The 18482-nt window shown below is 38.7% G+C and overlaps 1 protein-coding gene across 1 annotated transcript in view; it reads left to right on the top strand.

Moving 5' to 3' along the window:
* The first annotated feature begins 496 nt into the window (after positions 1-496).
* Positions 497-18482, top strand: part of insyn2ab (inhibitory synaptic factor 2Ab) — a 22053-nt gene continuing 4067 nt past the window's right edge. Inside the window, exons 1-4 of the mRNA XM_034898646.1 lie at positions 497-763; positions 953-1118; positions 7810-8980; positions 12688-12759. Coding sequence (XP_034754537.1) covers positions 7815-8980; positions 12688-12759 — 1238 coding nt within the window. The 5' untranslated portion in view covers positions 497-763; positions 953-1118; positions 7810-7814. The remainder of the gene's footprint in view (positions 764-952; positions 1119-7809; positions 8981-12687; positions 12760-18482) is intronic.

Here is an 18482-nt window from a genome sequence, read left to right as displayed (position 1 = left end):
GAATATTTTTAAAGAGAATTGTTGTGGCTTGTAGCAGTTGTTGTTTGCATTGCTACAGAAACATGGATTATTTATTGACTTGCATTAGGACGTTATTGACTCTACATTAGGCTAAACCATGAACTTCTAAGAAACTTAACTTAAGAAATTTAAAATGTGTCCAAAATCAATATTCACCGTTTAACAGTGAAGTAGGTTACATTGTTCTCCGTGCATCTCTTTCCTGTCTCACTGTCTCTATTAAGCCCACGGCTGCCCAGTTGGCTCCTTACCTCCTCTGTTTCCCCTTTTGTAGAGTACTTATCTTTTCCTTTGCCTGTCTCAGCCCCTTTCGCCACTTTGCATAAGGAATGTGGCAGATGTATGAAAGTAATAGGAGCAGGAGACATCCAATTAAAACCACAATCCATTATTATTATTTCACAGTTCCCCCTCTACGCCGTCTCCTGTAGCCCTTCAGATTATATAACAGCTCAGTGTCACCGTAGCCAGCCTGTGGAGGACAAGTTAAGGGGGTCTTCGCCGGTGATGCAGCTCAGCGACTCTGGACTTTCCCCAGCAGCTTGCGGACTACCCGTCACCCCTCCTCCTCCTTCTCCGCATCCTCCTTCCTCCCTTTGCCATATCCACCCACCCACCAGCCGTCCCTCTCCCTGCCTTTCTAACACACACAGACACACAGACACTCAATCACGAATGCACAGGGATTGCAGCAGCACCGCGAGATGGAGATCTCCGCTGCGTGTGTGAGTGCCTATTCCCGGTGAGTGCAGGGACAAGAGCGAATGAGTGTCAGTGATGCTTGAATGAGGTGTATAAAAGAGAAGAGAGCAGAGAAACAGGCACAAGGGGGATATCAGTGAGGAACCAGTGAGGTTTTGAGGCAATGTCTTTCTGCTTTTTCCCATCCCAATAACCTGAATCTTTGCCTGATGTGCCACAACAACTCCAGCTGTCACTGCACCGGCTGCCTCTCTCTCGGTCCTCCCGCAGCATGTGAGAGCTGCTCCAGTGGCTGGACAGTACCCTGCTGGCACCCACTGAATACATGGATAAACACTGGCTCTACAGGGGATCTGTGCTTTCTTGTCCTTTGCACCTCTGATCTGTTTCTCAAGGTAAGAGTTCTACTTCCTTTTTTTGGAGTTCCACAAATATTCACAGGTACTGCAGAATAGAGTAGGGGATTCATCTGGTCTGCATTTTAAAATCTTAATTGAATCCAAGTAGATATAAGAAGCATGCATCAATTCTAATAAAATACTGTTGAATTATTTTGGTTAGTGATGCATGCATGTGTATGATCCCTGTATGTGTTAGATATGGATACATTAGGGACAGGGCATTTCTGCATCACAGCATTTAATGACTAATCAGGAGAACACGTCAAGGTTTTTCTTCACAATTGAAAATGAAGATCAATGGTGATGAAATTTGACTTGGACTTATATACTTATCATAATGCGTGTCTATGCAGCCTTTGACAGACATGCAGTATTTATTAGATGATGCAGAGGCTGATAATTGAGATTGCTGTACTTGTGAATTGTCTGGGCTTGATAGTGAAGAATTTTGATGAGCTCTCACTCTAATAGACTATTGTTAATCGTGCTGTAACAGACTGATCATTTATTGGAAAACACCTACCGTATTAAGTGGCGTAGACTATACAACAAATTTGTATGCGATGAGTGATGTGATCTTCAAGGCTGAATTTGATAAAATCTGGATTCAGACTCATCATGACTAATGACATGTGTGATCTGGGAAGCTCTAGGGTACTGCATCACATACAGAGCTGCACTTGTATTTGCTCTGAGTTGTTGCCTCCCCCCACCTCCCTCTCTGTCCCTCTATTTTCTACATGTCATTCCTTGACTACCTGAGTTTACAGGAAACACAGACGGAGACAGCTTTAAGGTGTCAAGCACACTGTGGCTTGTATGTCACAGCATCTTTTTCACTTATAAATCATCTTCTACGTTACACCACAGTCAATCATCAAATCGACCTGAGTCCACATGTATGCCCTTAGCCCAACCCCTTATTAATCAATGAACTCATCAGGGTGATGCACTACGGATGTTAGTGCTAAAGTGTTAGACCCCGAGACTGTCTTCTCCATTATGTTATACAAAAAGAGACCAACACTACAGCATTAAAGCATTGGATCACAAAAAAAAAAAAACACCCTTCTGCATATCAGCCTCTCCAAACTTACTCTTCCCAAGGATCCATTTCACAGCCAGTGCTCTCATCCAGGAGATAGAGGGAAGGGAGCCTTTTAAAACCTCCCGCTTTTCCCCATAACAGAAAGTGCTGCTCGGTGATAAATCTTTTAAGCCAATGTCATAAAGCAAACTTTCACAGGTGTAGCCGGCAGCACAGTACAGATAGCTCTAGAAGACTGCTGGAATAAGATTGTGTGTGTATGTGTGTCTTTGCGTGTGCATGACTGTGGAGATCTCAAAAATGGCTGAGATTTTTTTTCTAAAATTGGACAAAGGACCATACTAAAATTTGGAACCAAAGGAGCTTACATTGTTGCTGGAAAAAGAACGTGATGGTGTGATGAGAAAAAGATTACTGCAACGCGGAAGGTATAGGGTTGCACAGTATTGGACGGGACTAAGAGAGCGGTTTCTCGTCCTTTACATTGTGCTTAGTTGGTGCAATGTCACGTTCTGTAATTTATGCAAATAATAATGAGAAAAGATCCATAGTATGGTACAGTATAGAATGCATGGGGGATGATAACCAAAGCATCAACATCAACTCAATTATATAATGAAGATTGAAGCATTTAGCACGCAATACACACTAGTTTTAGCAAATGATTACTAAAATCTTCAGCATTGACGAGCATCCCATGTTCATGATGCACTTGGTTTGTATTGATGGTGCAGTGGAGGTTACTATGTTTGAGGCCACTATAATAACATTACTTAACCATTAACGAGAGTGGCTAGACAATGTTATCCTATCTAAATATCCTACAGATGCACTTCAGTAATTATTGTGTTGATTCAGGCTGTCAAAGATGTTAGGCGATCTAAGCAAAGCCGCCTCCTTGCTCTTTCACTTTGTTTTTCAATGGGGCATAATTCATGAGTCAGCAATGTTATAGACCTGCAATTGCGTGGAAAAATGATCCATTCCCCCTATTACATTCTTTACAAACAACCACATTTATACAACATTAGGGTTATGATAAACCAATCATGATACTGTTGTGAAACGTGTCTTCTTTCTCACAGATGCAGCATTTTAGTGTTTAGAACTGAAGGGCAATTGGAACAGACAACTTGGCCTGCTAGGGTACATGAGGAGATTTCAGAGGATTACTTTTGCAATTTTAGAGTCAATGCATTATTCATAATCCTCTGGACAGCTGAGGCCAAATCAGGGAACGACCTCAGGTCATTAGCAGAGATATAGCTTGCTTTGAGAGGAGGAGGAGGACAAGAACTCCGACGACGAAAGAGGTTCTCACTCAAACATCTGAATAAATTCATATGTCACGTCAGTCTCTCTCAGTCTGTGTGTTTCTGATACCAATAATAATAAGTCATTGAAGCTTTGCTTTTCTTGACTACCTTACTTTACATGCCTCTCATGACTGCATAATAAATTGTATGTACTTAGAGGAGACTTCCTGCAGATGTGATTACCTTTTCAGTGGTAGACTGGTATTTCTGAGTTGTGAAATGGTATGATCCCATGTGAATCAGCCTTGAACAAATTTCTTTTTATCCGTGGATCGGCTTCTGACAAACAACTTACGCTAAAATCAAAGTGCATACTAAGCTACGTTTTAGAACAAATATCAACCCCAATAAAATTCAGCTGCTCCAAATTCCAAAACAACTGTGTGTAAATTCATGACACAGCATACCATATTGTTCTTGTATAATGAGACTGAGCTAGTTGCATGTTGTGGTTTTTTCTCTTCTGGCCATGAATGCATTGCAGTGACTGAAGTGACACTAAAAGCTGTTGGCTTGCCATTTTATTCCAGAATTAATAAGAAGCAAGATAAAAAATAGTTGCCTCTAAATATAATCCATTTCATCAACAGTTTGAGCTCAGGGTTAGATTACAGTGGACAGTCTTCAAGGTGAAACACAAGAAATACAACCTCATGCTTTTTATTATCTTCCCTTGTCTGCTGTTGTGTGAGTCTGTGCTTGTTTCTGTGTTTCTGCACACACTCCGCAAGATCCTGGCAAAAGCCTCTTTTTAAAAAAGTGACAACTCACGCACACTAAAACACACATAAAAGTGCCCATATGGGTGCATATTAAACATAAACAATGCAGAGTCACAACAAATACAGTTTTGCCATTATTGTAAAAGTGTGTATTCACATGACACTGAGTTACTTATTATTTTGTGAGTGCTTTTACACATGTAATCATTCACACACATCATTGGAACTCAACATTCACTGAAGATCAACTGCAGATCAGAAATTAACATTCATCTTTTCTACTTGTATTTTCCTCTTACTAATTTCAAGGGAGTTGTGAAACTTGACAGTAAAGAAATGTCTCTTTAGTATAAATTTCCCCACCAGAACAATCACATTGATAGATTTACAACGTCTCCGAATGACAAAACATGATTACTTTCAGAGAAGCGGCGACACCATGAATAGCTTGCTTTTGTGTGGTAATAGATGATTCAATGAGTTTATTTATCACATGGTGTCTTGTCATATGAAAATGATTAACCAGCTTCTTTTGATGTTTCCTTTCAACCGTATCAAACATAAACTCATTTCCTTGTACTGCATGTCAATCTCAAGCTATGAAATGTGTTCCATCACCAATGAGACAGAAAATACAACATTTCTTGTTTGATCATATGGGACTTAATTTGAAACCCTGCATGCTGAGTTACTACAGCAGCAATCTGTTGTATTATGAAAGTAATGTTTAGCTCCTTTGCATGATCATAGCAGTTTTACAAACACTATAAGTTATAATTTTCTTTAATTAGCAGATCATAATAACTAGCTCTTATACGTGTCAAATCAATAATTTAAATATAATAAACTAATATATAAACCCATGTTTTATAAGCCATAATGCTAAAACAGTTGTTAGAAAATATGCTTGACATGTTTTCGAGACTTGACCACTCTTACTCTGAAGTGAAAACTGTTTCTCATTTAAAGGTCCTATGACATGCTGCTTTTTGGATGCTTTAATGTAAGCCTATTTGATCCCCTATTACTGTATCTGAAGTCTCTTTCCAAAAATTCAGCCTTGGTGCAGAATTACAGCCACTAGAGCCAGTTCTACAATGAGCTTTTCTTAGGTGGTGCCATTTCTGAGTCTGTACCTTTAAATGCTATTGAGGAGGAGAGAGGGGGGCAGAGTGGAGGGGTGGGGGTCTGGCCTTGAACAACTGCCATGCTTTGCTCGTTTGCAAGCCATGATGTCTCTCCAATGAATGTCCAGATTCTCAGCGGGCAAAGTAGAGAAAGGGAGGTAACCTTTCCCCTTTTGGCGTCATAAGGGTAAGATTCCAGATTGACCCATCTCAGCTTTCTTTTTCCCCAAGGTAGAACAGGATACCCTGGGCATGGTTTATACCTATCACCATTTCCATGGACCATAGGCTGGCTGGGGCAACTCATGTTAATGTTTAAAAAATACTCATAAAGTGATTTTCATGCCATGGGACCTTTACAGGGATTTCAAGTAATTCATAAACATATTCAATCACTTTGGCAACTGTTTGTTTCCCAAGCTGCCCTTTAATAAAAAGTTTTAAAAAAAACAGTGATTTGTAATCAAAGAGTTAAAGCTTAAGTTCAATTCAGTCAATCAATTTATGTGAAACCGATTCATAGTGTGATTACAGAGGATGTAGAGACTTTAAATGTGGCATCTAGGCTAGGCTCCATCCAGGTGGAGGAAACAAACGCCAGCTTTTAGAAGGAATGGACGACAGCTGCAGTGAGGTCATTTCCTCTGCCATGGACCTCAGACCACATCTGGAATATATTAAATACTTAACACCTACTAGTAGGTCAACCAAATGTTATGTGGCACTGATAAGTAGATGACCATAAGTGGGTGGGTATACAGGAAGTTCGAGGGAGGCAATGAGTGCAGCTGAGTGTACCAGTGCGGAGCAGACAACAGGAGTTTAGCCGTTTAGATGTAATTATGATATGAAGGACAGTACAGCAAGCTGTCACATAACCCCATTTATTTGAGTTAGTACGTTTCCCTAATCTAAAGCTGAACAGGATGTAAATGTGATTCTGCTATGTGCGACAAAAGAGGCCCCTTGAAGCAGAGAATGGGCTGTGTGCAAGGCCGCTGTGTGTTCAAATCACTAAAGCTAATGTACACTCTTACCTTTTAACAAGTAAAGAGAGATTGGAGTCTACAGTGATCCAATAGAACATCCAAAGAATTGCATGAACCGAGGGGAAATAAGCCACAAAACCAATTGAGCCCAAAACACTTAATGCTGACCCATTGCTATTTCACAACTACATAAATTAATAACATGAGTTATAACGCATTTGTGTACCAAAACCAAAAGAAAAATACGGTCCGCTATTCAAAGTTTTCATTCACAAGCACATCTGACAGTAACTACAGCCTGCAGCTTTGACATTCGTCCTATAGTGTAATGATAATTGTCAAACACCCCAAAAACCTCTTGAATTACATAAAGGCACATTAAATATATGTTAGGATAACCAAAAAAACTTAGCTTGGTGAGGTAAAGCCATTATCTGATATTCCAACTGTGATAACAGCTGAACTGTGCTTCCAGCTCGAGTTGTGAATTTGAGGTTGAGAACTGACATAAGTAATTGAACAGTTTCTGAATGGAGACAGAAGGAGCGATGAGGTTTGCGTAAACTAAATTATTATTTGAAAAAGGTGTCCTGAAGCAAATTAAAACTTTAAGCAGGCAAGCTTGCTTATGAAAAAACTACTGTGCATAACTGGCAATCACAAGTGTTGGCAGAGTTAGCAATGAGCAGTGCAGCAGAAGGAATAGCAGGACTAGCGGAAGGTGCTATTTCAGGCACCCCTGGTTCTGGAAATAAGGACGTTCCATTAATCTTATCTATTGACAATGTTAGGTGACTCACAGTTGAAGCACCTTTTAAAGCTGTGATGGACATTGAACTCTCCATGTTCAATAATTAGTGAAAAATATGAACAAATATAAATATAATAATAATAATTTATATGTATTGATCCCACAATGGAAATAACAATTTTGCAATTCAAAATATGGGGTTATTTAATAAACTGTTTAGACCTGTGTCAGATGAGAAATGAACTAGGAAAGATTTTCCGTTTAAGGTTTGCAAGTAAAATTGGTGGCCATAACTTGTGTGTTAACATAAATCTATTGGCTTCATTGAGTTTTATGTTATCTAACGCAACACTGAGAATGTTTTTAAAATATAGAATCGGGAAAACAATAATAATTGTCGGACTTGTTTGACCTGTACATGCAATATGATAATTATTCATTTCTGCCAAGCAGTGGTTTTCAGTGTTTTACTTTTGGCACATGTCATTTGATGTGTATCGATAGAGATCATGTTATGAATTATGGCTCTTCGATTTCGAATTTGCATTTTGGATCACAGATTGTGTCTTTAAAAAAAAGCCTTATAATGTGTTCCCAGAATGTAAAGTTAAAGTCCCAGAGGAGAAAAGTTTCTTTGTATCTCACAGGAATAATTCTAGATTAAATTCCTTCTCACTCTATAACAGATTAACACACAGACACTGATGTTTTTTTCTCTTTTACCTTTTTCAGAAAATATGGTGAGTAAAGAAGACAACAAATGCATTGTTCTGTCAAACTCGGATGAATCAGATTCAGAGACAGGCCCGTCACACATTCTTGATGCAGAGTCTGGACCAGAATTAGGCAAACAGCAGGTGAAGAAGAGAAACAAGGCCTTACAAGTGCGTTTTAAGGATATTTGTGATGCCCAGAATGAGCATCGGGGAAAACACTCCAGATCCATTTCCTGCAAAGTGACACACAGAAAGTACATGACCATGCCCGCCAGACGCTCTATTCCAAACGTGACCAAGAGTACTGGTGTCCAGACCTCACCGGACCTCACTAAGCAATACAAGACTTTCCCTTTTGAGAGGAAAAAAGGACACACATTTAAACATACCGCTTTAGTGGAAGATTATAAAGGACAAAACAATGGCTTTTTGAGTGATATAAAGCCAGGAGGTAAGGATACAACATCTATTGGGGAGTCCTCCAAGTACAAGGGAAAGATTGTGGGGCAGACAAAAGCATTGCTTCACCACACTGATGACAACAGCGATACAGAGGATTTGCTTTCCAGTGCCAACTGTGTGGATGGACCCTCTTGTCCAGACTCTTCACATTTCTCAGAAGAGTGCCATCAGAGCAGCCCTCCATCCAAAAGAGAAACAGAGTACCAGGTCTGGGGGACAAGGACCAAACACAAAGGATTACCCAAAGAAGACATGGAAGCTGGAACTTCCTCAAAGCGCCAGCTGGCTAACTCAGAGTTTTCACAGGACACGTTAAAGGGCAGGGGCCCTGTTGCATGGAACTCTTTGACACAGGTGGAGTCTCTAGGAAGCCCGTCTGTGAGCTGCAAACGGAAAAAGGGTCCACAGCTAAACGAACAGCAGTCACAAACACTTCCTCATAGTGCCAAATGTGCTGTGCAGTCACAGGGGCAGTGTCGGACAAGGCATGTGTCAGCCTCCTCTAAACTCCAGCAAACAGTTGGAGGGGATGAGGGCTTTCCTCCAAAAGACACAGGAGCCCCAGGCATGGGGAGCAGCCAGCAGATAATGCCCTTATCTGGAGACAAGGATATCAAAGCACAGCTGCAGGCCATGGAGAGCCTCATCAGCTCGAGCCAGGAGACCATCAAGGTCCTACTTGGAGTAATTCAGGAGCTTGAGAAGGGTGAAGCGCAGAGAGAGGGGTGAGTAGAGTAAGCTTTACAGTTACTTACTTACTTGCATACAACCAAACATATATTATATATTGTACATAACATTTCACTTCATTGTGGTGTTAGGATAAACTATGATTCAGTCTATTACAACTTGAGTTGAGTCTTTTAGCTATGGCCATTAATTCCATGGGTTAGGATAACATTGTACTCCAAAGTAATTGCTAAGTTTTGGAAACATGACAACATCATTATGACGATGACAAAAAATACAAGCAGTCAAACTGAATGTAAAGAAGCCAACAGTAAAGTCAAATTATTTTAACAGTTTATTTGGATTTAAAACCAAAGGAGAAAGAATAAAAAAATTTCAGTAATAATAATCTCTCATCTCACCGAAAACTGGATGGAAAGTGTGAAAGGTCAAATTTGAAACTGTGATGAATGTTTTCAATAGGTAGTGTTTAAATAGTGACTTTACAGTTTAGACAGACATTTTGACCTCAATGTGCTAGATGAAAGGTCAGGGGATCAAAGATTGTTAATTCAACCTCTGTATACCATGAATTTCTGTAATAAAATTTCACAGCAGTCTATTCAGTATTTGTTGGATATTTCAAAAAAAAAAAAAAAAGTTATCCTCATTATGGGCTAGAAGAAACATTAGGACATCATAAACGGCATTATGCTTAACAAAATGCAGTGCCAATCTGTCAAGTAGATGTTAAGATGTTTTGTTCAATGAGTGAAGACGTTGACCTGCACATGGTACAAGACAAGACGAGAATCAGAGGATCACCAAGCCATACCGCTAGCATCGTTTAAGAATATTCTACAGGTCATGTGACATGATCAACCATCAAGGTCTAATTATATGGTAAATAAAATACACAGCACTAAATTGTTAATACTGTCAATGTGTAATTTTATTGCAAGAGCAAGATTGGCAATATTTATGTGTGTCATAATTGATGTATGTACACATATTCTTAAAAAAACATTTTTACTGTGACACTATTTCATGTTTTAATTGTTAAATGTTTTAAGGACTCCTACTTTGTTATGTACAGCACCTTATGCAACGTTTGTTGCATTTTAAAGTGCTTTATGAATACATTTTGATTGATTGATTGAGTGATTGATTGAAAGATTGATAGAAGAAAATGCATTAACCAGCTTCATAAAGCCCTCAAGCCATGTCCACAACCAGACTAGTACAGCAGAATCAATTTACTTCATCTCTAAAACACAAAGCAACACAAAGCAAATTGTATTTAAGTTGCATCCATATCCATTTGAGAACAAGGCACCCCAGTGAGTCTCTGTGGAACTTGGTTTTAAAGGCCCAATTAGTGCAACCTCATGACATTTTGCCTTTCATCTCCATGAAACTGTGCCTGCTATAATGCCTTCACTGTGTTATGTTCCATCGAGTGTTATTAGAGAGATGCAGTTACAAGACGAAAAGCCTACAGTATACCTACCACAGTATGTTCCCATATACGCTTCTCTTTTTTGCATGGCTGGCTATTCTGATAACCTTCTATAAAGCTAAACTTTTTAATGAATCCAACTTAAAGCGCCAAAAGAAATACATGATGTCCAATTATTACAGCATACATGTAGTGACAAAAGAATAAAGTAATCTGTTGGCCCAGCAATGGTACAGGCACAAGGTTTATAAGAAGGCATTTTGTACATTTTTATACATTTTCTCTATATCCCTGTTTACATTGGAAGTACCATTGTAGTAAAATATTACACTCCTCCATTTGTTTGGGAAGGATTTTACCTGCTGTCCCAATTGTGTTGCATAAGCCAATTAGAAACAAGACAAATATTCCCTGCCAAAGTACAACAAGAACTCAAAATAATGCATATGATTGTCATCAGTTTCATATCTCCGTAAGTTTGATGAAGTCACAAAAAACCTTGGATGGTTATCAATGACATCCTGCAAAAAAGGAACTACAAACAATGCATTTGCTTGTTATCTGTATCCCATCTTTGATGTGAAACTGAAACCCTGACCAGCTTCGTTACCTAAACTGTAGTGTAGTGTAAATTTTTATCTCAAAGTGGCTGAGCAACACTCAACAACACAGTTACATACAGAATGTTGGTCTTTTGCATGACTTCAAATTTAACAACAGTCCATAGCTTAATAGTTTCTTAAATAAATAAAGATAAGACTGCCATAATATCTGTACCCATTCTAGTTAATAATAATAATCTCTACCCATGGTAGTCCCAGTGCTACATCAAATAGTCAATAAATGTTACTGATGACATATATGACACAGTACTGTATTTACCCTATATTTAAGCATGCCATTTGAGACAATATGGCCTGATCTGACAGTTAACGCGCACAAGTTTTCAGTAAAACACAAAATACTACGCATTGCTCAAGCAGAGCAGCAGGCAGGGGGTGTGGACAGTAAAACTGGAACGACGAGGGCAGGACATCTCCCAGGACAGCTGACGTGGGCAAACCACACAGCAGTGGATCTATGCCAACAAACAGTCATTTCAGAGAACAACTTTCAGAGGTCCAGTTATTTTCTCCCACATGAAGCATCTATGAAATCGTCCTCTGCAACACTCTTAATACAGTGGCACTGTATTAGGTCATGAGCATTTTACCCTCAATTGGAAAAGTGAGTTTTTTTGTGCTGAGTAAACGTGGTGATTATGAATTTAGGTTAATGCGTTTTGATTATTAGAGCGAAGCTCTTTAAATTACAAAGCTGTACATGAAAAGCCAGAGAGCAGTAGAGTGGATCTTGCAGTGAGTTACTGTCTGGGCTCACAGCTGTTCAGAGAGACTTAATTTGGGAACAGGGCAGGATGGATGAACTTGTTGACCTTGAGCTCCCATCAGCATTTTCGATCCACACACTGTTCTGTCTCAACCAATGAGGTCGCCTCTCATGTCATGTTGAGCGGTTGTGGTCCAACCCTTCCACATGTCATCCAACAGGGTGAAGGGCTGCCGTGACAGCAAGCAATTACATGTGCAGCTCTAACACGGCCCCTCCCATCATCCCCAGACCAATGTAGCCTGCCATTGCATGCAAAGTCAGATGAGGAAACTTAAACAAAAAAATGTTACTGTGAAGGACTTATTACATATTTAATGTGTCATATGTGACGTGTACACAGAAGACTCCATCAGGCCAGAGAGATGGCTTAAGTTGCTCTTTTGTGACGTTTTTTTAACGTAACAAATTACACCTCTTATACAGTAAATACAATGGACCCTCTGGGCCTGCCAACGATGCAATAAACAAAGCAGATACAATTTGTCTTGTTGATTGCTTTTTTTGAATCCTTGATGTTTATTGTGTCTGTTGCAAATTGAGTCAGCTGAGAAATACAAAAAGATGTACAGTATAGCACAGAATGTAAAGGTATTGATTTTTCATTACACGTGATTAATGCAGCATTTATTTGCTACCTACTTCCCACTGCCTATAGATTAGAGACACATAACACATTTTAAAACTATGTTGAGGAAAAACAAGGTAATCCTATTATGTAAAATCAGCAAGTCTACACACTTGATTAACCAAATCTGATAGAACTGCAGGATCAGAGCCCCTGATGCATTTTCAACTATTAGGAATAAACAACAACAAATTTGACCAGATAGCTTATGCCCACAGGTGTTGAAATGTGGAAACTAAAGCCTGTCACTGGGTATCACATATATCTTTTCATCTCTCTGTTAACAGGCTCACCTACCGAACAGGACAAGACACAGCAAATTGTGATACTTGCCGGAACAGCGCATGCATCATTTACAGGTGGGCTCTTTTCACTGCCAATGTGTCATTAATGCCGCATTGAAGGCAGTTTTTTTACATGACAATTTGGTTCATTGTGTAAGTGATATTCTTCAAGAGATGTTTGCTGCAGTGATACTTGCATGCATGCATTTACAGTGACCTGGCTAAGGTAAAAGTGATCAGGTAAAGGCAGAAGAATAATAATTGCAAAATATGCATCAGGGACATGGAAGGAATAACTCAAAGAAGTAAATGTGCATACACTGCCAGTATTGTACACAGTTTATTGTCTGTTACACTAAAGCATGTTTTTCTACAATGGATGTAAAAATAGATAATACTGCCAATGTCATTTGTAATGGTTTCTCGTGGATGTAGGGCCTTACTGTATGAATAAGTAATCATACACAGCAGCGAGAGATGAATTAGATAGGATGGGAAGTACAGTTGATCCTGTGAGGACTTGGAGAATTGTATCACGTCCTATATAATGTACGAGGATGACTGGATTAACCCTCTGGATAAAAAAAAGCACTGTGTTTCTGTCAAAACACACAGTTTTTCATAGGGGAGTAACTGTTACGGCCTGAAAAACGACTCAGGAGCAGGTGCAAAATCCACTCAAGTTTCAACCTTGTGTCATTTGTCACATCAATCCAAATCCTCCACTGCTGAACCCGCTTATTACCTTGTTCTCTAAAACAGGAAACAGAGAGCTGCTTGGAAATACTCTCCAGACAATACACTTTGTACAGTGGGACTTAACAGCTGTTTTCACATGAGCCTGTGTTAAAGTAGCTTAAAAAGCACAAAATCATAGGCGTTGTATCATTTGTTATTATGCGTAATAATAGAGACTGGTTTTTAACAGCAATACAATAAGGGCTGTCCAGTCCTACTCTGCTGTCCTTTGTGGACTATTGTGGATCAATTTCAGTTATTTACAACACAGGCTCAGAATATGCTAAACCCATTTGGATACTTACCCTTGGACACTTCTTGCAAAGAAAAGGAGATGATTTTTCAAGTTTTTCCACAAGAAGCCTACTCTGTCTTCTCCCTTGAGTGCATTGTGTCAAACTGACCCAGATTGTGATGTAAGACCGTACTGGATCTTGAAAGCACAAACTACATTTGATATCAGATACAGGGAGATGAGAATTCATTGAGCCTCACAGATTTGTTCCTTATGGTTTTCCTGTTCCAAGACGTTTTTTTGGGCACCTTAAGTCATGTCAAACCTTTCTTTATTTCTGTTCAGATGGCAGCTGTAGGATTCTCTTATTTTCTTATTAAGGGTCCCCTAATGCCATTACTAACTAATTTGTTGTTTTTTCATCTTAAAGTTAGGACGTAAAGCTCCTTTATTATGCTAATGATCGAATGATTAAGGTGAAACAACTCATAAACAGGTGAAACAATCACATTGGATATCGGCTGCACACTAATCGAGGCCTACTGGATATGAACACCACAACTGACCCACACATGAGCCGCAGGCTTGCCTAAGGACAAGGACTAAACATTATTTTGTATTCTGCTCCTGGTGCACCAAAACAAGAGATTCGGTCTGATGTTGGTCTAGGTAGAAGCAAAAAAAAAAAAAAAAAGGCTGTCCTTCGTCGATATCTCTCCAAAAACACAACAGGATAACAGAGACGCACAGTGCTGCACAGTGAAAGACACTCTCAACAGTGCAAAACAGACAGCAGCAGTGGACTGTAATAAAACTGAAAACAGATTTAAGCCTCTACTGAATAAGCCTGAGTCACCATCAAAGAATAAGATTCACCAACCAAAGGCAAAGGGGATATCACCTCTACTCAGCAGGAGCTGAAAAACTGACTCAACATTCACACAAAACAAACATACCAGATCTATCTAATTCTGCCATCAGCGACATTGACAGTTAGGGTTAGGAGTTAACCTTATTTTTTCCTGATGACCTGGTGTCTGACCTGACTAAAGATATTCTTTTAATCCTGTCTGCCTACCAATCTGTGAAGACCCTCGTAGTCTTAATGATGTTTATCAAGAGTACAGCTACATAAAATGAAGTTGTTTACCTTCAACCTTCAACCTACTCCTACATCCAGCTGTTCATACCGCTCATAAAGATGTTAATACATATATACTTGGTATACAAGCCAAGGTTAGCGAAATTAAAAGAATGTCCCATTTCTCCAAGATGGATTGTGTGATAATTCTTACAGATTCTTATCATTTTAATAATTTCCATGAATTGTGCAAAGATCACAAATAATGAATGTGACAAAGCATACAGTGTGAGGCTTAATCAAGATATGCATTGTAAGAAAAATTTAAATAAATATTTTGCTGTCTTCCTTCTCCCACATTTCTTTCATTATGTAAAGTACTGTAGGTGCAGCCAGAGTACTGCAGTGTGTCTGTGTGTGTCTGTTTGTGTCTCTATTGATCAGACAGGCCTTTTGATTTCTCTTCATGGGTTAAGCCATTACTGTAAGTAAGTGTTACTTTCAATCTGGGGATTTAAGCAGAGTAGGTATATAAGAATGTTTAGAACCAAGTAAATTATTTGTCATATGAGCCCATGAAGTGTATTATCCATGTTGTGATTTTTTTTTATTGTGTCCTGCTGCTGATACTGCATTTGGGAAAAGCAAACATTATAGATGTAACAGCATAATTTGTAAGACTGAAGCAATACGCCAACTGTGTAGAGGAGCAAAGAAAAGTCCTAAAGCCTATAGCTGAGTTTCTCTTTTTCGCCTCACTGATTTTATCTTCCATGCCAATTTTGTATGTCGGTGAAGCAGCTTGGCTTAATTAACATACTCCGAACAATTTCTGATGGCAAAATAAGTGCCCTCAGTCGGTTGTTACTTAAACCAACGCATGTGGTATGCTTATAAAGTTATTTCACAATAAAAACACACTCTACGGAGTACTAATAATGTGGGAGAATATCATTTACTCTGTGCTCTGTACCATTAAACTTTGTTTATTTCAGATCAACCAATTGGTTTTAAGTCATTGAATAGAGCTAGCAAGCAGGGTATTACTCTAGCACGGTCCTATCTATCTCTGCCATAGCAATTGTCATCAATATCTTAAACTCTGAAAATAGTACTGTTTAACAGTTGTTTAGATGCACAAAGCTTCCCAGACTGAATTATGTTTTCAAAGAGAGAACAATGAAAGCATTTCTTTATGTTTATCTCTGCTCTTGATTTCAGGTGTACCTTTTACTGTCAACATCACCTTATCACCAGCATCCCTGTTACTTTAATAGTCTATTAATACTGTCAGAAACTCCTGATAGTAATCACCATCCTACGTATGACACATTGATGAGACCAAAAGTTAGCCTTCAAAGACAACAACTGCATGTTATAACTGTAAGTAAGATTAGCACCCCTTGAGATTTAGCCCTTAATTTCAGAGCAGTCCAGCATCTCCAGTATGTCCAATAAATTCAAGGCTCGAGCAGTTGCTGAGCTCAGGTAGTCAATCTATGGGTCTCATCCAGACTTCAGCTCCCCCCTGACAGTCTCCACCCACTCTCAGCACACTGCAGCATCTCGTACATCACTGCAACAAATAGGGCATACAAATGGCAAGGAAAACAGAAGGAGATAGAGGTTTAATGTATAGATGATCATTTAAGGGAATAACTATAACAGTAGTTTATAACATCTATCATAAAAAGCCAAAATTGTTTGCTATAACTGAAGCTATTTTTCTCAGCAGACCAAGTAGATCTCTGAGCCGAGAGGCAAAGACCTTTTGACTGTTCTTCCTTGAGTAGTGGGCCCTGCACAAGAAATGCGCATAAATGCTGAGGATTGGCCGAGGTTGAGTAAAATGTCATGGTAATCCAATCAGCAGGTGTTCAAAAGTACGCATATTTGGACACACAATAAACAACACAAGCAAGTCAGTCAACAAGAGACAGCTATGGGAAGCTCAAATGAGGGGCAATAAATATCAAAAGTTCTAAAACATCTATTGTGTAGTTTGCATAAATCCACTATATAAACATACTATCTACATACATGGTATTTGATTGGAGGCTATTCTCACTTTGTCCCACAGCAACCTTAAATAGTTTAATTTGTGTACATTTCTTCTGTTAATAATTTATTGTATTAAGTGTTAATTTCATTATAATATTCAGATTTATCAAAACTAATTGAACATGAACATGTACTGTATTTTAAGTTCCATTAAACAGGGGTGGAGGTGGGGTCACATTTGAGCATTTACAAATTTACTAAAAATGTACTTTCATAATTTGTAACTGAGTAACTAAGTTAGTTACTTTTTGGAAAAAGTAACTAGTAATTTTAACTAATTACTTTTTAAAAGTAACTTGCCCAACACTGCTAGTTACATGTAACAGTATTAGATAATTTATTACAAAATAAAGGTTACTGTTATCCTTTACAGTTACCTTTTCTGTTAATATTTTCTGTAAAAAGATAGGCTATATGTTGAATAATATAAATTGTTTGTTTTCCATGTTTTTAATGTGCATAATGTCTTCTTTTGCCATTTCTAGCCACAGCTGTTTATTAAAGTTTCATGCTTTTCTGATGCTTTCTGTTGATTCTCCTGTTTGAATTTGTAGTACCACTAGACTGTTAATTTGCTCTCAAGCGGTCTGCGAGTTGCCACTATGGCTACGGATAAAAACGTGCTCCGCGGCTGGAACTGTTAAAAAAAAAAACGTTTCATAGAAAAACCTGGGAAGGGTTCTAACATAACTAAAATAATTCAAAACAAAACTGCTATCAACATAAAAAATGTGGATGTCCAACATCAGATAACATCTCCAGATATATAAGTTCAGTTAGCTTAAAGTGACTGCAATCAGTCATAATAAATTAAGTAGGGAAGACATGCCCAACTTCCACAAACTCTAAACTCAACTATGAATAATGTGAGTCAGTGTCCACCTTCTGCTGTTTTATATTACCGTTATTATAGATTATATGTGGCTTTCCACTAAGTCAACCTAGAGTCCAACTGAAGTCCAGTTTAACAAACATACTCAGATCAAAGCATTAAAGGATTTTATTCCTATCATGCTGCGTTGAATAAGAACCAACATTTGAATCAAAGTATACCATGTAGTTGTTTCCAATTTAGAACTAACAATGACTTTGAAAAACAGTTAAGTTCAGGGAAAGGCAACTGCAAAGCAATATGATGAGAGGCAAGGAGCTAATTAGCACTTGTACCCCCAACTGAGATGGCGGAGCCGTGGTTGTTTCGGTGAACAATTGTCAAGATTGCCTATTCTGTTTTGTTCTCATTAATGAGATTGTATTTTTCTCTGGGAGTCTGTGAAGCAGAAAGCTATGTAATAGACATTGACAATAGCTTTAATATTTGATATACATGATAGGAGAAGAATTTCAGCATCTAATTTGCAAAACCTGTGGGAAGTTTCTACTTCAACTGTTGCCTGTCAGTGGAGGAAATAACTGTCAGTCTCGAGTGATTCGATCTTCTGTGCCAGTCATGTAGTGCTGAAATGTTATACTATACTGGGCCTGAACCACTCATCTTGTCAAGTGGAGAGTTTGAACCGTGAATGGCCAAAGTGGAAATCACAGGACGAGAAATGACTTTAAGCTGAAAGATGCCAGCAGCAGAAAGAACAGAGAAAAGCAGCGAGCAGGTACAGTGGGTACGGAAAGTATTCAGACCCCTTTAAATTTTTCACTCTTTGTTTCATTGCAGCCATTTTCCAA

This window comes from Etheostoma cragini, chromosome 17, assembly GCF_013103735.1.
Source record: "Etheostoma cragini isolate CJK2018 chromosome 17, CSU_Ecrag_1.0, whole genome shotgun sequence".
Taxonomy (NCBI): Eukaryota; Metazoa; Chordata; class Actinopteri; order Perciformes; family Percidae; genus Etheostoma; species Etheostoma cragini.
Note: the sequence above shows the minus strand (reverse complement) of the source record. Positions and strands in the feature narration are given on the sequence as shown.